The 26,660-nt window shown below is 39.6% G+C and overlaps 1 protein-coding gene and 1 long non-coding RNA gene across 2 annotated transcripts; both read left to right on the forward strand.

Moving 5' to 3' along the window:
- The first annotated feature begins 23 nt into the window (after nt 1–23).
- On the forward strand, nt 24–8,706 carry eif2ak2 (eukaryotic translation initiation factor 2-alpha kinase 2). The gene is made up of 20 exons (XM_086122300.1): nt 24–176; nt 270–395; nt 547–661; nt 770–906; nt 974–1,088; nt 1,793–1,854; nt 1,938–2,081; nt 2,176–2,299; nt 3,427–3,491; nt 3,571–3,637; nt 3,808–3,839; nt 3,968–4,004; nt 4,088–4,149; nt 4,233–4,352; nt 4,464–4,589; nt 4,700–4,880; nt 5,563–5,691; nt 6,452–6,553; nt 7,533–7,595; nt 7,730–8,706. Exons 2-20 carry the CDS (start codon nt 289–291, stop codon nt 7,853–7,855), a joined length of 1,914 nt encoding a protein of 637 aa, XP_085978426.1. The 5' UTR covers nt 24–176; nt 270–288; the 3' UTR covers nt 7,856–8,706.
- Nucleotides 8,707–9,172: 466 nt separating this feature from the next.
- LOC147199322 (uncharacterized) lies at nt 9,173–26,150 on the forward strand. Its single transcript, XR_015102079.1, has 3 exons — nt 9,173–9,271; nt 18,611–18,839; nt 25,886–26,150. It is a non-coding gene; the product is annotated as an uncharacterized LOC147199322 (long non-coding RNA).
- Nucleotides 26,151–26,660: the final 510 nt, after the last annotated feature.

Consider the following 26,660-nt stretch of genomic DNA (forward strand, 5'->3'; position numbering starts at 1 on the left):
CTGCGTGTGTACTGGGGGAAACTGTGTTTTCGGAGTACACGAGAAGGCACCACGCAGAAGAAGGAAGTTTTCATTTCGACAAATCGAAATCGAAACCTGAAACGTGGAATACTGTACCTGACAGTACTGTCCTGGAGTCCTGCAGTTGACACCGCAGCTACATAACAAGGCAAACGGTGAATACTGTATTAACTGTTTTTTTAATGCAAATTTGCATACGGCTCTACACGATAATGTAATGTGTCTTGACATGCTCAATTTGATTTTAGATACTGTTTTGGAATTACGATGGATACCGAAAATTACATAGCTAAATTGAACGAGTACATTCAGAGGACACGTTCGATCCTCAAGTATGAGGACATCAGAACCGATGGTCCGGATCACATCAAAACGTGAGTTGGAAAATAATTACGGTTGATGACGTGATTTTATTAAAGGCTTGGCCATTTCCGAGAAGTGATCTCGTGGAGGACTTTGAATTTCAACCTTAATACAGTGGTTGGTCCTTGTGTGTGTGTGTGTGTGTGTGGGTGTGTGTCACAGATTTACCATAAGAGCTGTTGTCAATGACGAGGCATATCCAGAGGGGGTGGGAAACAATAGGAAAGAGGCCAAACAGAACGCTGCCAAATATGCTTTAAAAAAATTAATGGAAAAGGTGAATCCAGATTGCACACATTATGTTATCTATTATACATTGCATGTATTTTTGTATGAACCTCAAAATAGAAATGAATTAAATGGATAATATATTTTATGTTGACAGAAGGAGCATGCATCAGAATCTTCTCTTGGACCTGTCAGCCAAACAGTCAAAAATCACGTGTCCTGGCTCTATGAGTATGGTCAGAAAATCAAGATGGATGTTCGATTTATCGAGTGCACAATACCTGGATCCTTTCAGTAAGTCTCAATAATGCTGCCAAGTTATAAATGCAGAGTTGTTGAAGCAATGTTTTATTTTCCTAAGATGTAGATTCTTGGTCGGGCTGATTGAGTATCCGGTTGCCACTGGGACGACAAAGAAGGAAGCCAAGGCAGAAGCTGCTAAACTTGCATATCATGCCATATATGAGGCATCACAGGTAAGAGGTCGCATTTGTAATCATGCTTGGCAGGCTCATGCACGCTTTCTAGTAGAGCTGGTTTTTCTGTTTTTTTTTATTCATTCATCAGTACTTAAAAAAGTAATCACCCTTTCTGTCATCAACCCCCCTCCCCCTCCCCCACAAAGTGTTTTGATATCTGATGGGCATTTTTTCAAATCCTTGTAAGAATTGTGCACTCGCTGATCAGCGACTCACATATGCTGCCACCTTGCCTCCTCCTCTCTAGATGTTTTTTTTAAATTGTAAAGAGTAGATTTCACATTACTGGTGGAAAAAGTTATGATATGATTTATCTTGGTGTCATTTTTATATATCACAAAAAAATGGCATTTGAGATGGGATCGGTAGACTTTTTATATCGACTGTAGCTTTCTTTTACTTTCTTTTTTAATAGTTTTGTGTTTACTGTGTTGATAATGTTAACAGAAATACATACAGTACATAGGTTAAATATATGCAATTTTTTCTTAATTGTATGACTAGTTTTAGTAATTGGCGCCCTTTTTTTTCTTACTTGAGCACCTACCCCCAAAATATCTGTGCATTTGCCTGATGCTCCAGTCTATCTGCGAAAGAAATTGCAGAATCTCACAATTATGTTTAAATTAGGGCCATTTTGCCACATAAGGCTAGTAGGCCCACTCCAATCAATCCATCAAAAATATTGTATTTATTTGAAGAGTGAAGGTGAGGAACCCTCTGGTGCTTCAAGTCGACAAGAGGAGGAAATGTCAGAGATCTGGTGAGCATAAACCATGGCACATTTGTGTTTGAAATCGGTGGACTGACCTGATTTGATAAATTTCTATGTCTTTGGTACTGCAGTGACAAGACACCAAGTTCAAAGACTGAAGATGATGGCTTAATAGAGAAAAATTGTATCGGAAATATCAACGAGTACTGTCAGAGAACACATCGGACTCCAAATTTTATCGAAGTGAAGAGAAGTGGCCCATCTCATAACCATAAGTAAGAGCAAGTCTCCATCCAGAAACCGAAAAAATTGCAAACTAGAATCTCATTTTCAATACTAAGTTCAAATGTTGCCTCCCTGTCACCACAGATTTTCCTACAAGTTAGTGATCGATGGTAAGGACTACCCCGTGGGCGCGGGAAAGACTATCAAGGAAGCCAAGCAAAACGCCGCTCATTTGGCCCTTTCTACCCTTGAAAAAGAAGACAGTGAGGTATTATTGGTTTCTGCTGTTGTTGTTGTTTTTTATTTTTTAATCCTGATGATACAGCATCTACATTATAGTGGGACTCAAGGTGGAACATCACCAGGTTTTTCCGAAATACTCAGCAACAACAACAAAAAAGTAGACTTCTGAAGTTCATTTGACTGAATAGATAAAGAGTATTTGAAACAAAACACCACTATTTTATGTTTAAAATGTACTGGAAGAAAGCATATTTTTGTCGCGGGTAATATGCTTTCATATTACCCGCTTATTCATAAGTTGATTTTAATGAATAAGACTCAATATTTAGATTTAGGAGCCACAGGGGTTGGATGCTTTGTGAGCCCCGGCTACAGAAGCTAGCACAAGGGACAATGTCACCTCTCTGGCTGGGAAGGAACCCAAGCTGCTGTGCAAGCCAGAGAAATTCCGACATGACATAGAGTCGAAACTCCACATACAGCCCGGGCTCTGTTATTAGTTGTCTTGAGAAGGGGTGGACTCTCTTCCACTCTGGAGTTTTCCACTGTGAGAGGCGCAGAGCAGGTGTGGGCGTAATTATTCCCCCGCCCGGCTCGGAGCCAATAGATTGGAGTTCACCCCAGTGGACAAGAAGGTAGCCTCCTTTCGCCTTCAGGTTGTGGGATGTGTTTGACAGGAATGCCCCTCCTCGATCTGAACCCGAGTGGTGTTCTGTTGTTGGTGTTCTGTTATTGGACTACTGTACTTGTCACAAATTGTCCATAACGAACACCAAAACATAGGGCTGTCAATATGTGCACTTGGCACCAGGATACCCTTGGCCGCAATTCGATGGTTGACTTTGTGGTCGTGTCATCGGATTTGCAGCTGCATGTTTTGGACACTTGGGTGAAGAGAGTGAGCCACTGACAACACAGAACGTTTCCATTCTTAATGTTTGTTTTTCTCCCAGCCTCCTTCATTTGTGATTTGTTGTTGTTGGGTTTTTTTCAGTGTGTGAGAGGTATTCATTTCGGTCTCATCTTGAGCAAGATGCGCACGCTCTATAGCAGTGGTTCTAAAACATTTTACACCGAGTACCACACAAGCAAATATTTAGATCTTCAAGAGCTGATTATTAGTTACTTTGTCATTTACTTGGTGCCTGACAGGTCTTGCGATCCTCTGCACGTGCCAGTAGTACAGCAAGTAGCATGGTGTCCACTTCAAACTTCCGGTAAGTTGCTGAGTGATGGGTGAGTACCTCAAATTTTTACGTTTGAGTCATAGAAACTTCCCTCTTTTCAATTTTAAAGGGGATCCCCGAATGCAGCATCTTCAAGTTTCTCAGTACAGTTTGCCGAGTCTTCTCCCCAAGCTCAGGTGCGTTATTAACAACGATATGGATAGATGTTATATTCGTATACTGCATCAGGGAAAGCCTGTGATCCTTCAATGTTTCAGACCGTTGTCTTGAAAAACACATTTTGATTGGTCAAGTGTGTCTAACCTGAAAAACTGCTTTGTATGTTGTTTACTTTTCTTCAACCAAGGGTCAAAGTCCAGACTGCAAGCCCAATAGAAAGTAAGTCACCATCTAAGTGCAATTTGGATGAAACTATGGCATATTTAACACCCGCCCCGCCGCCCCTTATGTGTGTATTTATTTATTTAGCTGTGTATCTGTTTACTTTCCTTTTTCTGTCTCCTTAGAATTGCAGCCATTTTTCCAAATGCTTGTGGACAACAGGTAAAAATAAATAATAATGTAGTTGAAAATGGATGTTTAATACGTATTTTATTTCATCTTCATTCCATCAATGTGTTGTGAAGAATCAAGATTTCAAAGAGCGTGAAGGAAATAGCGAACGGAAATTAGAGTCAACCAGGTCAAGGTATGGGAGTTTTAAGTGAATATGATTATTCTTTGTTATAATGTTTAATCCAGATAGCATCAGTTTCCTATTCCACTCAACAGGTTTGAACAGGACTTTGACTGTATCAAATACATAAATAGAGGAACCTTTGGCTCTGTTTACAAGGCAAAACACAAGTTAGAGGGGAAGAAATATGCCGTGAAGATTGTTGAATGCAAAAAGTAAGTTAAGCCTCTGTTCACTACAAATCATTGATGCACACTTTCTTCTAATTTTACTGTTGTGAAGCTTCGGTGCAGCGCATCTTAAACATCTGTTATCTTTTTGGTCAGAAAATCGTTACGAGAGATCGAGGCTTTATCAGACCTCCAACACATCAACATTGTAAGATACTACACATGTTGGATGGAAGATGCTGATTACAAACATGGTAGTGTAGCTGAAAGTTCCTCCAGCAAGTGGGTCTTATTCAAGGATTCTTGAATGTCAAGGAATATATGAACAACACGGAAGGTTGAATGACTTTTTCTTTTGTCTTTTGCATGTCTATCATAAATGCATCTGCAAGGTTCCTCTATATCCAGATGGAGTTGTGTGACAAAAAAACCCTCCGAAACTGGATTGATGATATCAACACTCAAAATGTGAATTCTCCACAAAGAGCGGAATCCTGTTTGGCCATTGTAAAGCAAATAATATCAGGAGTCAAATGCATTCATGCCAAAATGTTAATCCATAGAGATCTGAAGGTGAGTTTATGTGCTGCAATCACAGAGTTAATGTACAGTAAGGTATTACACCAGAACAAAATTGTTGGTACCCTTCTGTGAAAGAAAAAAACACCGTGATAACTGTAATAACGTAAAAGTGACAAATGTAAATTTGTTTGATTAAAGTGATTCTCTTAAGATTTGTTCGACAAAAGTATTACATTGTATTTTCATTATTTTGTTCTTAAAAATAATGTTGTACTACAATAAAAGCAATATCCGATTTTCATTCGGTAGTTTTAGGTAAATGAAATTTTATCATTACTTTTGACCTTTTCAAGATATCCCTCCACCCATTTTCAGTACTTACCCTGTTTAGGATTGCAGGTGCTGGAGTCTATCCCAGCTGACTTCAGGCAAAAAGACGCTCAACCACAGGGAGCAACCATTCACACTCACATACACACACTTACTGAGTGAAAAGTTGGCACTGTACCCACATTGCCTGCACACAAGATGGGCAACTACCTGCTCCAACGTTACTCAGGGGAGGTTTTCAACTAGATAGTCCATTCAAAGCAGTCATTTCCAGACATAGTCAAGTTACCATAGCTGACAATGTTTCAATTTAGTTCACTGACTTTTGTGGGGTTTTCTTTCTCTTGACAAGGGTACTAACATTGTTGTCCAAATGTGTATTTGTCTTTTTCTGAACGCTTAGCCTACCAACATCCTGTTTGGGCTGGATCAAAAAGTGAAGATCGGAGACTTTGGCCTAGTTACTGTCAATACTTACGGCGAGGACAGAAGCTTGTACAATGGAACCCCATTTTATATGGCGCCTGAGCAAGTGAGAACATCTGCACACATTGTGTAACATCAAATATTGTTAATAGGAGATATCATCATCATATTTTGAAGGATTTCAACATATACAATTTATTTTGTATTTTATTTGTTTGTTTTTTTTTGCCATATTCCACCGCCAAACCTGCCTCTTATTACTCTCTTTGCTTTTTTCCACATTCAACTTGTTTTTATGGCAGTCCATTTAGTCAGAAAAGGAATTAGGAAGAAAATAAATACACACTTTATTTGCTTTAGTAGGCCACACGGTCTATAAAGAAAAAAATGTGACAGGCTGGATCTGGCTGTGGTTAATGGAATATATACTATGCCTACATAACCCATGATCCGAATGAGAAGAAACGGCACAGAAAGTGTTTAAATGGATGCATCGGCTTATGTGCTTAAAAGCAAAAAACCTGACCTGAGCTGAAAACAAAACAAAACAAAACAATTTTGGTATCAAATTGATTTAACCTCAGAACAGGTGATGACTCCTAAAATGATGTCACCGGTGATACTAAATGCAAATGTCAATAACAATTGAATAAAAAGTGTGCTATTGAGTGATGATTACAGTGCCGCAGAAGAAATGAATGAGAGGTGCTCATAATTTTGCATATTACATTTTAGGCTTTTAGACGACTATGTGTACCACAGCAGTCAGGGAGGTAGGACTAATTATCGCATCGTAATGTTGCTCAAGATCACCAGTGCTCGCTTTCTTTTAACTGTATGCCTACTGCATCATTTGTTTATTGCAGAAAGACAAGACTGCTTATGACCGAAAAGTGGACATATTTGCTCTGGGTCTGATTTATTTTGAGCTCCTCTGGTGCATGTTCACCCGCTGTGAAAGAGAAAAGGTGAGTTGAGCTACTGTTGAGGCATGATCCGAAAATGTAACCTCTCAAAGCCGTTATAGGTGGAGGAATAGAGTGCAAGTAAAAGTTAGAAGCTTGTACACAGTTACAGAAAGAATTAGGGGGCACAAAAGACAACCATTCGTGGTGTACGTGTTGGTTAGTTTTAAAACTGCACATCTGCTGACTCGCGGCCTCCAAGCAATTGCCTGCCTTGCCGAATGGGAAGCTATGCCTCTGCATTTAGGACCATATTCTCCCGCGTGCTTGAGTCAGAAAAGGCGTGTGTCTGCCCACTTTTTTGGGGCTGCACATATTCTCTCATTGACTTAAGTGTGTCACTACACACTGTGAAAAGTACACACTGGGTGGAGCCACGTTGGAATGAGGGTGTCCCCTGTCAAATCTAGCAGTGCACAAATTCTCCCAGAGGCTCGAGCATCTTTCGTCTTGCGCACTCAGGAGGCTGTACTACTGACCAGAGCCTCATAAAGGTCAAACAAAAGGTGTGTATGTGTGTGTGTGTGTGTGTGTGTGTGTGTGTGTCAGAAGCTCAGATGGGGGAATGGCCTACCTAAAAAGTTGTGAGAAAGGCACGTAAGGAATTGACTTACACTTGAACAGGAGAATACGCCCCTTAGTGATTAAAAGAAATGCAAGAAATCGGTTTAGCTCATTCTGCCCTCATGTTGTCACGGGCAGATAATTTGTCAAATTTGTTCTGGTGCACCTTTTGTAGAATTTCTTGTGTGCTTCCTGGTCAGTTAACTTGACATCTATTGATTGGTTCGAATATAAGGAAAATGTATTTGCAGTGGAGTAAATAAACTGCATCGGCCACACTATGTGAAAATACAGTACAATCGTACAGGTGTGTGATCTAACAGTGATAATGTGTGTCTTCAAAGACGGTATGATTTTTCACTCAACCTCATTAGACATGCTGTTACTTTATTTTGTCATTCCTTGTCATTTAAACCAGCTTTGGGATGGTGTCAGAAGCCAGAAACTCCCTCCAGGGTTTTCGCATCACTTCCCCACAGAGGTATAGCAACACTTTGAAATTTTACTAGCAAGATGAATGTGAGTCTCACAGAAGCATCTTGAATGATTGAGAATCTTGGCTTAGTCAACATATGGTGTGGTATTGATTGATCGATTTATTTATTTTTTTGGCAGCAACAAATGATTAAGTCAATGCTTTGCTCAATGCCAGAGGACCGGCCTGAAGCCAGTGAACTTCAGACCAAGCTTGAAGAGTATGCTAAGGAACTTCACTTTGCTAAAGACCAAAAGACTGTCTAATTCGTTCATTTAGCCATCCATTCATCTTTGGGTGATAGGCGTGGTACAGCCTGAACTGGTCACCAGGCAATCAATCACAGGGTACACATTGACGAGCAACCACACTGTTGGCAATTCAGAGTATTCAATTAACCCACCACGAATGTTTTGGGAATGTGAGAGTAAACCAAAGTACTTAAAAAAAAAAAAAAAAAAAAAAAAAAAGCACGCAGGAATGGCATGCAAACTCAAGACAGGGAGACCGAAGACCAGATTTGAACCCATGACCTTTGGTCTGTGAAGCTGATCTGCTAACCAGTCAACGAACATGCCGCCCACTTTGTAGTTTATGCGTTTTAATTCACAATTGTATAATGACCATGAAATGAAAGTTGTCCACATTTTATATGTACACTGTACTCCTATACAGTAAAAAAAGTATCTCTTTCATTCCATAATAAAAAGGTCATGTCTTTAGGGACATGTTAAATATTGCAATGATGATATCATGCAGCCCTTCTTGCTATCTTTGAGATGTTGATGTTACCAGACATAATGTGTAATTGTCGGGAAATAAACTAAATAGGCAGTGGAAGTTCACCGTGGTTAATCAGTCATTTACCACAAAAAATCAATACTTAATAATTTTTTTTTGTCAGATTCATTATTATTACAATGACTAAAACAAAAACTTCATCTATGCATCCGTTTTTTTTGTGCTACTACTAGATTTGTTTCTTTATCAATCAACTTATTAGGTTATAGGTTGCATAATTTCTCAGAAATGTTATGTTAACATTTTTCTATATGCTCTGTATAATGTTTTGTGGAATGGGGACCTATTGGTGCATATTAAAATGGAAATAATTATTGTACGTCTGAAATGTGATATTTATTTATACGACAGCCATTGGAAACAGGTCATGAGGGAGTAGTTTGAGACTCTCATTCTGTCTTTTTACTTTACATTTAAACAGTAATTAAAAAATAAGAGTGTATTTGATGACAGATGAACCATGTGAAATTATACTTGTGACAATTTCAGGAAACATACTGAAATCTTTTCTTTCATCCATTTCATATGTAAGAAGTACATCCCCATTTTTGAAACAAACCAAACAAACAAACAAAAACTTCTTGAATACAGTCTGTAGAATTTGATTTTAAGTGGTTTTGCCACTGTCCAAGCGTCGTCTATTTAAAAGCAACCGAAAGAGGGAGCTGTGGATCTGTAATACGTTTGAGGCCGTCTTCGCTTGCGGGCGAGAGAGGCTCATTCATATTCTGGGAACCAAAACGCAGAAATCTGTGACATTTATTCCTCCATCATTTGCATTTAGCAGGGTAAGGAGTGCCAAATGCATGCTCCCCACACAGTCACCTGGTTGAGGAATGCCCTCTCTTAGGATCAGGCAATCACTGATCAATAAACTGAAGGTAAGTATGTAAATTCAGCAACCACAAGATGTAAACCATTTTTCTTTGTGATTACTTGTGTATATATTTTCCAAAATAATCCGTCAAAACCACCTCTACATATATTGGTTCATTTTTATTCTTCCGCATGCCTACAGCCAATTGAGTTGACATGAACAGGTTTCAACTTGCTATTGTGTTTGTTTTAAACTGTATATTTTCAATTAATATCTCTTATGAAAACAGAGGGTTCTTATTCCTGTAAAATCAGAGCTTAAATTACAGTAAATGTGTTTATACTATGACCATTTCTTGTGTATGTAATAAGACGGCAAATACGTATGTGGAAATGGAAACTGTTGTTTACGCACAAAAGACATTCACCAAGTCATCGTGGCAAGTATGTCAGTGAGCAATATGTTATGGTCAGGGTCTTATGATTAGTTTGGGTTCATTATAGTGTCACCCCAAAAAATTATGCCAGATGAGAATGAATCATGATGAAACCGAATGAGAAATAGAACAAAAAATGTAATCTATTTGGAAAACAGCAACTAAAAATATTTAGCGGCAGATATTTTATTTGTTACATTTGCATTCTCGTCCGCATGACAATGCATCATCTGTCTTAGATTTACAACAGCACAAAATAATGTGCAGTAGTCTCATTTAGAGCACCATCTAAGATAAGACACCTCCTTTTTCTCCAATCTTGCTGTTGCGCACGTGTGAGCAGGGTTATTGGATGTATTGAGGTCACTTCTTCTGAGATCAGCGTGAGCACTGAGCCAGTGATCTAGATCTAGTCTGGACCACGTAGCCAGGCGGTAAAATGGACTCACTCAACCACACACACAAATCATGAGGGTCATGGCAAAGCACTGTGTGTTACATAGTCTGCGTTGTGGTGCTCTGTTACCCTTCAGCCACCAGCACACATCAAAATCACTGAGACAACTGTGGATGCACATGAGCTGTCCGGCTGTGCATGCATCTATTTCACAAGTTCTGTGTTTTTGGAACACTTGACCTCTAGCGAACTTAGTGACTAACTGGAGCATGACCACATGCCGTGTCTCACTGCGGGCTGAAATAGCTTTTTACGGCGGCCAGTCAGCCTCTACAAAACCACATACTTTTTTATTCTCCCTGCTACAAATCTCTAAACACACACAGATACAGATCGCATCACAGCAGACGCTGCACTGGTCTGCCTGTCGATCTCCTGCTCCATCCTGCACTCACTCGTGAACAAGACCCCAAAATACTGAACTCCTCCACTAGGGGCAGGATCTCATCCCTGACCCAGAGAGGGCATCCCACCAAGGGTGGGCACTCTGAGCTGTTTGGTGCATTGGCACAAACAACAGTCAGGACCTGTCCCCCCACATTTGAAAGTGCAGGGAGGCTACCCTCCTGTCCACCAGGGTGAACCCCAACATATACTCAAGATGTGAAGAGTTTCCAACACCTCTCAAGAGGACTGGAACCAGAGCCTAAGCTGTGTGTGGAGGACAATCTGACGATGTCTAGGGGTGCAGACCTGACCACCAGCTGCTTGCCCACAAGTCCCACCTCCAGGCCTGGCTCCAGAGGGGGGGTCCCAGTGACCCATGTCCAGGCTTGGGAAAATGTCCATTTGTGTTATTCATCATAAGAGGTCATGTGAACGGTGTTTTGTCTGGGCCCTCACCTAAGATCTGTTGCCATGGGAGACCATGCTAGGGGTATAAAGCCTCAGACAACTTAGCACCTTCGATCATTGGGACACACTAACTCCTCCACCACGGTAAGGTGATGGCTCACAGAGGGGATTTTATTACTAACGCCTTACAATACTGCGTTGTAGCAAAAGAACACTGAGCATAACTGTGTTACTTCTGTGACACGCAACTTTTATCACTGTTTTTCACCAAAGGACCAACTATCAGCCTTTAGAACACGACATTTGCTTGTTTATGTTCAAACGCAGCTTGTAGTAAACAGGAGAGATATCATGTACGCTGTGATTGAGACATCGGGGTGCCCTCATACTTCTCATTGAAGATTTAAATCTTGCTCCCCTCTGTCATCTACTAACAGCTTTGCACATGTGCAACAAGAATAAAACTCTGCACCTCCTGTATGTGAAATATCAATGCAAAGGGAGCTACGGTATATTTTGAATAGAAAATAAAAGGGTATTTATATATTTATTATTGTACATTATTATTATTATTATTATATGTACATCACCTTGTTACAGCTGTGATTGTTGCCAAAGTACTGATATCATCCATCCATCCATTTTCCGAACCGCTTGATCCTCACTAGGGTCGCGGGGGGTGCTGGAGCCTATCCCAGCCGTCTCCGGGCAGTAGGCGGGGGACACCCTGAATCAGTTGCCAGCCAATCGCAGGGCACACAGAGACAAACAACCATCCACGCCCACACTCACACCTAGGGACAATTTAGAGCGTCCAATCAGCCTGCCGTGCATGTTTTTGGAATGTGGGAGGAAAGCGGAGCACCCGGAGAAAACCCACGCAGGCCCGGGGAGAACATGCAAACTCCACACAGGGAGGCCGGAGCTGGAATCGAACCCGGTACCTCTGCACTGTGAAGCCGACGTGCTAACCACTGGATACCGGGCCGCCCTACTGATATCATGTAAAAATAATAAAATTCTGCCATTAAAAACATTGAAAAAAAATATTTCTCGAACCAGATTACTAAATGAATTTATATACTGTAGTTTGAAATACTTTTGCTGATGTTGTAATGTCCCCAGTTGAGTGCAGTTTTGACGGTCAAGGTGTTTTCTTTGTGACGGCCGGGGCAGCTGTCAGTGCAAACTTAACTTACAAGGCCTGTAATTTACTACAAATGGTATTGCATTCTCTCTGCTGAAAGTCTGCCGGTGCTGTCTAGTGGCAAACCCAGCAAAGTCGTTTTTCCAACTTCCTGCCCCCCTCACACTGGCTCACACAACCACTCTCTTTGTTCAGTCACTGTATGGAAGGTCAAGGGTACAGCAGCAGACTCAGCTGGTAAATCTTTAATAAGTGAGCCAGTCTGCTCCATCTGGAGTTCAGTAGTTCATCGGGTTGCAGTAGGGGACAAGAAATAAATACTAAATAAAAACCACTCTTTCTTACAGCTCTGCTGTTCTGCCTGTAATAAAAATACATGTTGGATGCTCACAACTTCATGATGTAAAGGCAAGAAAAAGAAAGAAAATAACTCATCTTACCACACACTCAAGAGGTTTGCATTAAATTGCAACCCATAATATAGTTGTTCTCGTTATAGTTTGTTGCGTAGCCAAGCCAACAACCGTAAACACCAACAGACATGATCGCTGCAAAAACACACACGCAGACATACTCGTGTAACCGCTGGTGTCTGACTGCATTGTTTGGTTTGGTTTGTTTATTGAACATAAAACATATACAGTAATAATTTGACAGAAAATAAGGTAAATAAAATAGTAAAAAGAAAGAAATCAGTCTTCATTCAACAGTTATTATGTTCAAGGGAGTAGGAAGAAGTAAAAAATGTATCTAGTCCTACCCCGTTATGTGTTTATATCTAATAAATCATTTTTATATCAATCAGAAAAGAAAGAAAGTAAGAAGAAAGAAGTCTCCATTAAGGCTCATACTTTACCCTTAACCGTGATATTTTTACAACTTTTGGTTTGTATCGGGATTATATACATCCACACCCTCGAACTCTTGTGTCAATTTTCTCTTGTATTCATAATGGATATTTCAATACCTTTCTCTATTTATCAACTTAGTTCTGATTTATCATTATGTTTTCTGTTTAGAATTTATCATTTTAACTCTGATTGATGTAGGTTGTTTGTACTATTTTTTTGAATTTGTTTTTGAACTCAGCAAGCGATTTACTCATTTTCAGGTCCGTTTCGAAATTATTCCACAGATTAACACCTTTGATAGATACACTTCTTTGCTTGATGCTTGTTCTTGTTTTGAGTTTTTTGAATAAGTTGGTACCTCTTAAATCATAGCTGCTTTCTCGAATTTCGAAAAACTTCAGAATGTTTTGGCAGAGCAGGTTATTGTGTGCTTTGTACATTAATTGGGCGATTTTAAAGTCAACCAGGTCATAAAATTTCATTGTATTTAATTTGATAAATAGTGGATTTGTGGGTTCCGTATATTTTGATCTATTAATAATTCGAATTGCTTTTTTTTGTAGTTTTAGAATAGGGAGTGTGTTTGTTTTGCAGGCATTTCCCCATATTTCCACACAGTAGGTCATATATGGTAATAATAATGAAGAGTATAATGTGTACAAAGATCTCTTATTTAGCACTTCCTTGGTTTTGTAGAGGATCCCTACGGTTTTGGCTATTTTTCTTTTTACGTTATCGATATGTGGCTTTCAACATAGTTTTGAGTCTATTAGTTAGTTAGTTAGTTAGTTCCACCCGCTCCTATTTGGAACATTGGGCGACGAGCCTCCTCCATTTGTGCCGGTCACTGGCGACCCTTCTTGCTCCATGCCAGCTGACACCCATCTCACTGAGGTCTTCTTTGGCAGTCTGTCTCCACGTCTTCTTTGGCCTACCTCTCTTCCTCTTTCCACCCTCTGGCATCCAGTCCATGGCCACACTTGCCGGTCTCTCTCTTGGCAGTCGGAGTACGTGGCCGATCATTTTCCTTCTCCTTTCAGAGACAATGTCTGACAGTTCAGCCACTCCTGCCCTCTTCATCACCTCCTCGTTGGTGATGTGGTCTCTCCATGAGATCCTCAGGATGGATCTCATGCAACGCCGATGAAAGACATCTAACTTGTTGGTAATGTTGGCTGTCTTCATCCATGTCTCGCAGGCGTAAATCGCTGTTGGGATAACCACTGACATATAGAGGCGTAGCTTGGTGGTCGTAGTGATGGCTTTCGATGACCAGATGTTGCGGAGGCGTTGGAACACTCCCGCAGCTTTACCAAGTCTACTGTTGACGTCTTTCTCCACACCACCTGTATTTGAGATGTTACTCCCAAGATATGTGAAGCTGTCAATGTACTCTATGTCATGTTGGTGTAGAGTGAGTGGTTGAAGGTGTTGGTGCTGTCCGACGGCCATGGCCTTGGTCTTTTCCTGGCTAATTCGTAAACCGACCTTAACTCCGTGCTCATGCAGATTGTTGGTCAACTCCTGGAGTGCGGGCTGGGTGTGACTTAACAGAGCCAAATCATCTGCAAATTCCAGGTCAGCTAGTCTGCTCCCTCCCCACTTGATACCAACTTTTTCCCCTGTGATGGACTTCCTCATCACAAAGTCAATTATGATGATGAAGAGTAGGGGTGACAGAATGCAACCCTGTCTTACACCAGTGACAATGTCAAAATCATCAGTTGTGCCACTGTTGGTTTTGACACAACAGGTTGAGTTGTGGTACAATGACCTGAAGATGTTGATGTACTTGAGGGGTACACCATACAGCTGGACGATCTGCCACAGTGACTCCCGGTGGATGCTGTCGAAGGCTTTCTTGAAATCGATATAGTTGATCATGAGTGGTGTCTGAAGTTCTTGGCACTGCTCTATGATGTTTCGAGTCTATTACTACTCCGAGAAACTTGGTTTCATATGCTCTTTCTATCTCAATTGAGTTTACCATCATTTTAGCTTGGTGTTTGATTGGTCTTGTGCCAAAAACAATTAACTTCGATTTTTCCAGGTTAAGTGACAATTTATTTCTGTCGAACCAGTTTTTTAATTTGTTTAATTCGTTTTCTAGGGTTGTCAGGAGCTGTTTCAGATTTATTCCAGAACAGTAGAAAGTTGTATCATCAGAAAATAGGACACATTTAAATTGTTTTGAGACCTTGCAGATATCATTTATATATAAGATGAATAGTTTTGGACCAAGCACTGACCCCTGAGGAACTCCATGAGTGATTTTCAGTTGATTCGTTTTTTTATTGTTGAGCTGCACGTACTGATATCTGTTTTCTAAATAACTTTTTATCCATTTATAAGATACACCTCTAATGCATATCATTCTAGTTTTTTCAATAATATACTGTGATCTATTGTGTCAAAAGCTTTTTTTAGATCGAGGAAAACCCCAACAGTAAATTCTTTGTTGTCTATATTAGTGGCTATTGCTTCCACAAACTCCATAACTGCCATTGAGGTGGTCCGTTTTTCCCTGAAGCCATATTGATTCTCACTTAACAGCGCATGCTTTTGTATAAAGCTATCAAGTCTGCGAGAAAATGGTTTTTCTAATATTTTTGAGAATTGTGGTAGTAGTGATATTGGTCTATAATTTGTAAACAGATGTCTTTCTCCACTTTTATAGATTGGAATAACTTTAGCAATTTTCATTTTTGATGGAAAGAAACCAGCTTTGAATGACAGGTTGCATATGTGCGTGAAAGGTCGCACTACATATTCTATAATCTGCTTTATTATTGTCATATCAATATTAAAGCAATCAGTTGACTTTTTATTTTTAAAAGTTTTTACAATATTTAATACTTCTTGTTTTACAGCAGTAAGGAACATCGTGGAAGACTTTTTTTTTCTACGTATCTATCTATTTCAAACAAGTTTGTTGAATCAGGAATTTGTTTTGCTAGGTTACTGCCGATGTTGACAAAATACTCATTAAATTCAGTTGCTATTTCTGCAGTTTTTTCCAGAATAGTATTTTTGCCTTTGATAAAATACTCTGGATAATCCATTTTTTTAGGATTACTTGATTAAGTATTTTCCATATTTCTTGTGTGTTACTTTTATTCTGCTCTAATAGTGCATGATAATGATCTCTTTTACTGGTTCTTATAATATTTACTAGTTTATTTTTATTTTTTTTAATTGTGTTTAAGAATATCGATGATGCACAGGATGATTTCTTGTGTTGGTTGCATTTAATGGTCTCAATCACAAAGCCTGACGAAAACAGCAGAAAACAATTTCCTCATCGTCAATTATATATATAGTCAATATATACTGTATATCTATAAAAAAAAAAAAACCTCGTCTCACCCCTCGGGTGGTGTCCGTCCCTCATTCAGCTCGGGTCCTCTACCAGCGGCCAGGAAGCTTGAGGGTTCTGCGCAGTATCCTTGCTGTTCCCAGCACAGCACATTTCTGGACTGAGATGTCCGATGTTGTTCCCGGGATCTGTTGCAACCACTCATCTAGTTTGGGGGTCACTGCCCCGAGTGTCACCTTTACCTTCCAGGCTCTCTCCAGCTCCTCTCTGAGCCCTTGGTATTTCTCGAGTTTCTCGTGTTCCTTCTTTCTGATGTTTCCATCACTTGGGACTGCTACATCCACTACAACGGCTTTCCTCTGCCCTTTATTTATGATCACGATATCTGGTTGGTTCGCCATTACCATTTTGTCAGTCCGGATTTGGAAGTCCCACAGGATCTTCGCTCTGTCATTCTCCACCACCTTCGGAGGTGTTTCCCATTTTGACCTTGGGGTTTCCAGTCCATACTCCGCACAGATGTTTCGGTAGACTATGCCAGCCACCAGGTTATGGCGTTCCATGTAGGCTTTCCCTGCCAGCATCTTACACCCCGCAGTTATGTGTTGGATCATCTCAGGTGCCTCTTTTCACAACCTACACCTTGGGTCTTGTCTGGTGTGGTATATCTGGGCTCGATGGCTCTGGTGCTCAGGGCCTGCTCCTGAGCAGCCAGGATGAGTGCCTCTGTGCTGTCCTTCAGGCCAGCCCTCTCTCTCTCTCTCTCTCTCTCTCTCTCTCTCTCTCTCTCTCTCTCTCTCTCTCTCTCTCTATATATATATATATATATATATATATATATATATGGATGTGTGTGTGTGTGTGTGTTCATGTTTTACTCTTTTTGTCGGTAAAAATGACACTGCCACCTACGGGAGCAGCAGGGAAGGAGATGAAAGCAGTGGTGAAAGCAGGCGGTGAACAAAGCCAAGGACAGATAGAAGGGCTAGGACACCATACAATGACAGACATCCTTTGGGCCTGTTTTATTCGACTGCGCACCCACCCCTTCTGGATGCTGCTCCAAATCATTCCTGTCTAACTTGGCTTTACTCACTCGCTGATATCAGGCCGTGTGGCATGTGTCTGTTAAACCTTTCTGGGCGTGTGGGATTTAACCTGACCAACCCGGTCAAATTTAATACATTTTGAAATTACATATGTCATGGAACAAAAACGTTCATGTTCATGTGAAAAAAATGTAGCTACTTTGGATTTACCTGCATCTTGACTCCTATCCCTATCAGACACAAAAACAGTTGTAATACTCTCAGAGGGCCATCTCATAAATTGAATTTGAAGACTCGAAGGGGAACCAGTGCACCACGTGGCCATCTGCCTTTGTACTTGTTAACCGTGCGTCACATTCCCAAAAATCAACCCTCTATGGTCTGAATCACATATTTGCCATCCTGTCAACTGTATTGCAGGTTTTCTTCTCCCTGTTGTGGTCAATGAGCACTTTTCTTGCTCCATGAAGACATGATGTTTGTGCTATCCATAGTCGTATATTCCTAGTTTTTACCGAGAATATTTTTTTCAGCTTTTTCATCCTTTCTGGGTGGGAGACTCTGAAATCACATGACACTCTTAAAAGTTTTCATAGACCATTTTATGAAAGCACTGCAAAATTTATTGAGATATTCTGCCCCCTCTCTCACTCTACAAAAAGGTACACATTCAGTTACATTGCTTTATCGTCAAATATCTCCATGGGTATTAGACATGAAAATGATAAGGCTTTGAGAAAGGTCAGTGAAATAATTTGAAATGAGACAAGGGATATGACACAAAATTAAAATTGAAGCATCTGGTATGGAAGGAACTAGGAGTGTTTTACTGGTGTGTCAGACTCTAGAATTCTTCATCCTAACACCAACTCCTGACAAACATTAAATCCTACTGCAACTTGTTACTTTCTCCTGCACATTTCAGCAGGTATTTGAATCAGCGGGCAGGACTCAGTCATGTGACTCGGTAGCAGCAGCCAAAGGAACATACATTGTTTCCAATATGGTACACGTTTGGTGTGGTACACACCACGTCACCAAACAGCTCAGTGACTACCTGTCACCCTTTAAATTGGCCAACTGACAGATTACAAGTTTGATGACACCTCTGATGCTAATTAGAGGGCACACCTCGGTTGAACATGTCCCAATGGTCGAATTATTTTCTGTTCTTTTGTGTTTTATATTTGTGCTTGGGATACTGTCATTTTTGCACAGGTCTGCAGTTTGTGCCAACTCATTTCACTCAAACTGGCCACTTTCATTAGGACCCACTGTCCCTTTTGATTTTGTATTCATGCAGTGTTATGCAGAAAATCCTACCGAATTCACACCTTGGCTGTGTTTGTCAGTGACCATCAAGTGGGTGGAACCCATGGAAGGCCATTCCTATCACTCAACACCAGGATGTGTTCCTCGAGCCGGTCCTTGGCGCTCGAGGACCGAAGGGCGGTCCTTGGTCCTCGGCCTTGGCCTCGGAGTCAAGTCCTTGGTCCTTGGCCTTGGAGTCAAGTCCTTGGCCTTGGGTTGCCGGTCATCGGATACAACGAGGGATTAGAGCCCCTAATCCTTCGTCCACAGGTAAAAAGTGGGCCAGAGGACCGCAAAAATCACAATGAAATCAAACAAAATCCATCCAGGGAAACCCACGTTGATAACTTTGTCTGGCGCTTTAAGAGGGGCGGGGATGCCACTGACAGTCAGTACAACGTGTAAAGAGCGGCATCACAGTTAGTTTCAATCACGGTTCGTTCCGTTCACGATCGGCAGTTTAAATAGCGTGTAAAGCCTTTCTGTAACTGTGGTGTCTTTTATTTAGTTATTTTTGCACAGTCGTCACGTTTGTGCGGTCACACTAGAATGTTTGTTTGAACCAAGTAATTTGCGTTACAGCTGGAGTCAATAATGTCAGCACTTCACTTTCGGGTTTGGCCGTTGGGATTTGGAGTCCTTTTGCTCGATTCCAGTTATGTTTGCTGAATGCTTTCTCATGTTTGGAATAATGAATATTGATAAGACATAGTTTAAAATCATGGTTGATTTAATCATTTTTTATTATTATTGTGAAGTTGAAGGTATTAAATTAATTAATGTAGTATTAGTGGGAGTGGTAATAATAGTAGTACTCAGAGAATGTTTAGAGATTCAGCCATCTCGTTACCTCTGCGTCCCGTAAGGCGTTTTTAGCCCAAAAAAACAACCATGTATAGTAAGGCATTTTTGGCCGAAAAAAAAACGACCATGTATAATAAGGCGTTTTTAGCCCAAAAAAACAACCATGTATAGTAAGGCTTTTTTAGCCGAAAAAAACGACCATGTATAGTAAGGCATTTTTAGCCCCAAAAAAACGACCATGTATAGCAAGGAATTTTTAGCGTCAAAAACGACCATGTATAGTAAGGCATTTTTGGCCGAAAAAAAATGACCATGTATAGTAAGGCATTTTTAGCCCCAAAAAAACGACCATGTATAGTAAGGCGTTTTTGGCCGAAAAAAACGACCATGTATAATAAGGCGTTTTTAGCCCAAAAAAACGACCATGTATAGAAAGGCGTTTTTGGCCGGAAAAAAAATAACCATGTATAGTAAGACGTTTTTAGCCGAAAAAAAACGACTATGTATTGTAAGGCATTTTTAGCCGAAAAAAACAACCATGTATAGTAAGGCGTTTTTGGCCGAAAAAAACGACCATTTATAATAAGGCGTTTTTAGCCCAAAAAAACGACCATGTATAGTAAGCCGTTTTTGGCCGGAAGAAAAACAACCATGTATAGTAAGGCGTTTTTAGCTTTAAAAAACGACCATGTATAGTAAGGCGTTTTTAGCCGAAAAAAACGACCATGTATAGTTAGGCGTTTTTAGCCGAAAAAAACGACCTTGTACAGTAAGGCTTTTTTGGCCGAAAAAAAAACGACCATCCGAAAAAAACGCCCATGTATAGTAAGGCGTTTTTAGCCCAAAAAAACGACCATGTATATTAAGGCATTTTTAGCCGAAAAAAAACGACCATGTATATTGAGGCGTTTTTGGCCCAAAAAAAACCCCATGTATAGTAAGGCATTTTTGGCCCAAAAAAACCCCCATGTATAGTAAGGCATTTTTGGCCCAAAAAAACGACCATGTATAATAAGGCGTTTTTAGCCCAAAAAAACAACCATGTATAGTAAGGCATTTTTAGCCCCCAAAAAACGACCATGGATAGTAAGGCATTTTTGGCCGAAAAAAACCGACCATGTATAGTTAGGTATTTTTGGCCAAAAAAAAACGACCATGTATAGTAAGGCGGTTTGAGCCCAAAAAAACGACCATGTATAGTAAGGCATTTTTGGCCGAAAAAACCCGACCATATAGAGTAAGGCGTTTTTATCCCAAAAAACGACCATGTATAGTAAGGCGTTTTTACCCGAAAAAAACGACCATGTAGAGTAAGGCATTTTTAGCCCCAAAAAAATGACCATGTATAGTAAGGCATTTTTAGCGTCAAAAACGACCATGTATAGTAAGGCGTTTTTAGCCCAAAAAAACGACCATGTATAGTAAGGTGTTTTTAGCCCAAAAAAACGACCATGTATAGTAAGGCATTTTTAGCCCAAAAGAAACGACCATATATAGTAAGGCATTTTTAGCCCCCTAAAAACGACCATGTATAGTAAGGAATTTTTAGCGTCAAAAACGACCATGTATAGTAAGGCGTGTTTAGCTGAAAAAAACAACCATGTATAGTAAGGCGTTTTTAGCCGAAAAAAAATGATCATGTATAGTAAGGCGTTTTTAGCCGAAAAAAAACGACCATGTATAGTAAGTCGTTTTTAGCCGGAAAAAAAAGACCATGTATGTATTTTTTCGGCTTACTATCGGCTAAAAACGGCTTACTATACATGGTCGTTTTTTTTCGGCCAAAAATGCCTTACTATACATGGTCGTTTTTTTGGGGCTAAAAATGCCTTACTATACATGGTCCTTTTTTTGGGCTAAAAACACCTTACTATACATGGTCGTTTTTTTTCGGCCAAAAATGCCTTACTATATACATGGTCATTTTTTTTCGGCCAAAAATGCCTTACGATACATGGTCGTTTTTGGGGGGCTAAAAATGCCTTACTATACTGTATATGGTCGTTTTTTGGGCTAAAAACGCCTTACTATACATGGTCGTTTTTTTTCGGCCAAAAATGCCTTACTATATACATGGTCGTTTTTTTTCGGCCAAAAATGCCTTACTATACATGGTCGTTTTTTTTCCGGCTAAAAACGGCTTACTAAACATGGTCGTTTTTTTTCGGCTAAAATCGCCTTCCTATACATGGTAGTTTTTTTCGGGTTAAAACACCTTACTATACATGGTCCTTTTTTTCGGCTAAAAACGCCTTACTATACATGGTCATTTTTTTTCCGGCTAAAACCGCCTTACTATACATGGTCGTTTCTTTCGGCTAAAAACGCCTTACTATACCTGGTCGTTTTTTTTGGGCTAAAAATGCCTTACTATACATGGTCGTTTTTTTTTCCGGCCAAAATCGCCTTCCTATACAAGGTCGTTTTTTTCGGCTAAAAATGCCTTACTATACATGGTAGTTTTTTTGGGCCAAAAGCGCCGAGCTATAAATGGTCGTTTTTTTTTGGCTAAAAACGCCTTACTATATACATGGTCGTTTTTTGGGGCTAAAAATGCCTTACTATACATGGTCGCTTTTTTTGGGCTAAAAATGCCTTACTATACATGGTCCTTTTTTTGGGCTAAAAACGCCTTACTATACATGGTTGTTTTTTTTCGGCCAAAAATGCCTTACTATATACATGGTCATTTTTTTTCGGCCAAAAATGCCTTACGATACATGGTCGTTTTTGGGGGGCTAAAAATGCCTTACTATACTGTATATGGTCGTTTTTTGGGGCTAAAAACGCCTAACTATACATGATCCTATTTTTTCGGCCAAAAATGCCTTACATGGTCATTTTTCTCGGCTCAAAACGCCTTACTATACATTGTCGTTTTTTTTTTTAAATTAAAAACGCCTTTCTATACATGGTCGGGGTTTTTTCGGCTAAAAACGCCTTAGTATACATGGTCGTTTTTTTCGGCTAAAAACACCTTACTATTCATGGTCGTTTTTTTTTTGTTAAAACGCCTTACTATTCATGGTCGTTTTTTCGGCTAAAAACACTGTACTATACGTGGTCCTTTTTTTTTGGGCTCAAAATGCCTTAGTATACATGGTCGGGGGGGTTTTCGGCTAAAAACGCCTTACTATTCATGGTCGTTTTTTTCGGCTAAAAACACCTTACTCTACATGGTCGTTTTTTTTTGTTAAAACGCCTTACTATTCATCGTCGTTTTTTTCGGCTCAAAACACCTTACTACACATGGTCGTTTTTTTCGTCTAAAAACGCCTTACTATACATGGTCGTTTTTTTTCGGCTCAAAACACCTTACTATTCATTGTCATAATTTTTGGCTAAAAACGGCTGACTATATACATGGTTGTTTTTTTCGGCTAAAAACGCCTGACTATATATGGTTGTTTTTTTTCGTTGAAAAACGCCTTACTATACATGGTCGTTTTTTTGGGTTAAAACGCCTTACTATCCATGTTCGTTTTTTTTCGGCTAAAAATGCCTTACTATACATGGTCGTTTTTTTCGGCTAAAAACGGTTTACTCTACATGGTCATTTTTTTCGGCTCAAAATGCCTTACTATGCATTGTCGTTTTTTTCGGCTAAAAACACCTTACTATTCATGGTGGTTTTTTCGGCTCAAAACACTTTACTATTCATGGTCGTTTTTTTTCGGCCAAAAAACGCCTTCCGACACATGGTCGTTTTTTTTCGGCTAAAAACGCCTTACTACACATGGTCATGATTTTTGGTTAAAAACGGCTGGCTATACACTTTACATGGTCATCTTTTTTGGCTAAAAACGCCTTACTTTACATGGTTGTTTTTTTCGGCTAAAAACGCCTTACTATACATGGTTGTTATTTTTCCTTGAAAAACGCCTACTATACATGGTAGTTTTTTGGGGTTAAAACGCCTTACTATCCATGGTCGGGGGTTTTTTCGGCTAAAAACGGCTTACTAAACATGGTCGTTTTTTTTTCGGCTAAAATCGCCTTCCTATACATGGTAGTTTTTTTCGGGTTAAAACACCTTACTATACATGGTCGTTTTTTTCGGCTAAAAACGACTTACTAAACATGGTCGTTTTTTTCTGCTAAAAACGCCTTACTATACATGATCGTTTTTTTCGGGTTAAAACGCTTTACTATACATGGTTGTTTTTTTTTATTGAAAAACGCCTTAATATACATGGTCGTTTTTTTCGGCTAAAAACGGCTTACGACACATGGTCATTTTTTTCGGCTAAAAGCGCCTTACTATACGCGGTCCTTTTTTTTCGGCTCAAAACGCCTTACTATACATGGTCGGGGGGTTTTTCGGTTAAAAACGCCTTACTATACATGGTCGTTTTTTTTCGGCTCAAAACACCTTACTATTCATGGTCATGATTTTTGGCTAAAAACGGCTGACTATATACTGTTGTATGTTTTTTTTTTTTCGGCTAAAAACGCCTTACTATACATGGTCGTTTTTTTGGGTTAAAACGCCTTACTATCCATGGTCGGGTTTTTTTCGGGCTAAAAACGCCTTACTAAACATGGTCGTTTTTTTTCGGCTAAAAACGCCTTACTATACATGGTCGTTTTTTTTCGGCTAAAAACGGCTTACTATACATGGTCATTTTTTTCGGCTCAAAATGCCTTACTATACATGGTCGTTTTTTTTTTGTTAAAACGCCCTACTATTCATGGTTGTTTTTTTCGGCTCAAAACACCTTACTATTAATGGTCATTTTTTTCGTCGAAAAACGCTTTCCTACACATGGTCGTTTTTTTCGTCTAAAAACGCCTTACTACACATGGTCATGATTTTTGGCTAAAAACGGCTGACTATATACTTTACATGGTCATCTTTTTCGGCTAAAAACGCCTTACTTTACATGGTTGTTTTTTTCGGCTAAAAACACCTTACTATACATGGTTGTTATTTTTCCTTGAAAAACGCCTCCTATACATGGTAGTTTTTTGGGGTTAAAACGCCTTATGGTCGGGGGGTTTTTCGGCTAAAAACGGCTTACTAAACATGGTCTTTTTTTTCGGCTAAAATCGCCTTACTATACATGGTCGTTTTTTTCGACTAAAAACGACTTACTAAACATGGTCGTTTTTTTGGGCTAAAAACACCTTACTATACATGGTTGTTTTCTTTCATTGAAAAACGCCTTACTATACATGGTCGTTTTTTTTCGGCTAAAAACGGCTTACTACACATGGTCATTTTTTCGGCTAAAAGCGCCTTACTATACGTGGTCCTTTTTTTCGGCTCAAAATACCTTACTATTCATGGTCGTTTTGTTCGTCGAAAAATGCCTTCCTACACATGGTCATGATTTTTGGCTAAAACGGCTGACTATATACTTTACATGCTCATCTTTTTCGGCTAAAAACACCTTACTTTACATGGTTGTTTTTTTCGAATAAAAACGCCTTACTATACATGGTCGTTTTTTTGGGTTAAAACGCCTTACTGTACATGGTCGTTTTTTTTTTCGGCTAAAAACGCCTTACTAAACATGGTCGTTTTTTTTCGGCTAAAAACGCCTTACTATACATGGTCGTTTTTTTCAGGTTAAAACGCCTTACTATACATGGTCGTTTTTTTTTTTTTGTAAAACACCTTACTATTCATGGTGGGTTTTTTCGGCTCAAAACACCTTACTATTCATGGTCGTTTTTTTTCGTCAAAAAACGCCTTACTATACATGGTCGTTTTTTTCGTCTAAAAACTTCTTACTATACACGGTGGGTTTTTCGGGGCTAAAAACACCTTACTCTACATGGTCGTTTTTTTCGTCTAAAAACGGCTCATCGTTCACTTCAAAGAGCCGGCTCTTTGTACCGGCTCGTTCGCGACCGACACATCACTTCTGAAAATGTAGGTGATTGAACAGTCAGAGGTACTGCCAAAAAGAACCCTTTCTGCACTGAAATACAATGATATTAATTTTGATTCCGTTTGCTGCAATACAAACCGGATACTTCATACTTGACCATAAAGTTAATTTAAAACTTAGTACCTCAATTCAAAAACAAAATCTGACGTTGAAAAAAAAAAGTCGTTTTGTATTTGTAAGACTAAATATGAACATAAACAGAATTTAATTTTCAGTGAGGATCAAATACAGTTTAAAGGAAAAAAAAGTCTATCGTTTCAAATTCAGACTGTACAATTCAGATTCAGTTATTCAATATGAGTAAAATATACAAATCCGTCCATTAATCCGAGCCACTGACCTTCAATTCACGTAATTCAAATTCAGTATAAACTATTTAAAAGTTATTCACGTTTAGTTTTTGGTGGCAAATAATCCGCCCCACAGCGTCACACCTAGTTTAGTTTTGGTTGTAAAGTGTCCTAGAGTGTCTTGAAAGACGCTTATAAATGAAATGTATTATTATTATTATTATTATAAGAAATTTCAGGGGTTATTTTTACTGACTATTCATTGTTCATGACATGTACAAATGTTTGTTTTCCTAACACACTGTCCATTCTTGTTTTCTTACAGTTCTTACAGCCGCCGTGAGACCTAACAGCCTAAAATCTTGGGTCTCAGACCAGGAAATTGATGTCACAATCAAAAGATGGCTACATCTGGCTCCTGATCGGCATGGTGACAGGAAGGAGAGCATGAGAAGAAAAGAGGACATGGAGAGCGCAACAATTTGATGGACAGAAAAATACCGTTCAAGAGTAAGCTGCATTCCAATTTGGACTTTGTGTTCACTGTTAAATAAAGAAAAGTGCATTTTTCCAGTGTATGTGGAGTTATATGTGAGGTTCATAAATTATGACAATAAACATATTTTTATAACAGTCGTTTTTGAGACATTTTTTTTAATGTGGGTCAAATATGGCTCATGAAAGATGTGGCTTAGTTGAGGTTGAATTCAGGCTGATATCAGGAACCTGTTCTGGCCCAGCGTCGGGTCGGAGTAGGGCCAGATATGGTTTTACAATGCGGCTCAGATCTGGGCCGAATGCGGCCCACATCGTGGATGCCAGACGTGGGCCACTGCAGGACCGTCATTCATTGAGGTATGTGGGCCGAGTGTACGTGCCGTGTCTGCCCCAGAGCTGGGCCAGGCCAATTTTGCTGACTGGGTATTTTAGTCCGCAAACTGAGGAATTGAGCGGATGAAAGTTTGAGATGGCGGCGAAAAAAACCTCACAAAGGTCTACTAATTACGACATTTAAGAAATGGGAATGCCAGTCTGATTTTTCGTATGAATCGTCCAAAGGGCGTATCACTAAACTCACCTGAAATATATGCACAGAACAC

This window comes from Hippocampus guttulatus, chromosome 10 (assembly GCF_054856545.1).
Source record: "Hippocampus guttulatus isolate MCC_2025c chromosome 10, RoL_Hgut_1.0, whole genome shotgun sequence".
Taxonomy (NCBI): domain Eukaryota; kingdom Metazoa; phylum Chordata; class Actinopteri; order Syngnathiformes; family Syngnathidae; genus Hippocampus; species Hippocampus guttulatus.

Excerpts from the sequence above, each read along its gene's own strand:
- eif2ak2 (XM_086122300.1), top strand. The coding sequence starts at position 289 with ATGGATACCGAAAATTACATAGCTAAATTGAACGAGTACATTCAGAGG. Across the intron at positions 3,492-3,570 it reads GTGTCCACTTCAAACTTCCG|GGGATCCCCGAATGCAGCAT; the intron begins GTAAGTTGCTGA and ends TCAATTTTAAAG. Across the intron at positions 5,692-6,451 it reads TTTATATGGCGCCTGAGCAA|AAAGACAAGACTGCTTATGA; the intron begins GTGAGAACATCT and ends TGTTTATTGCAG.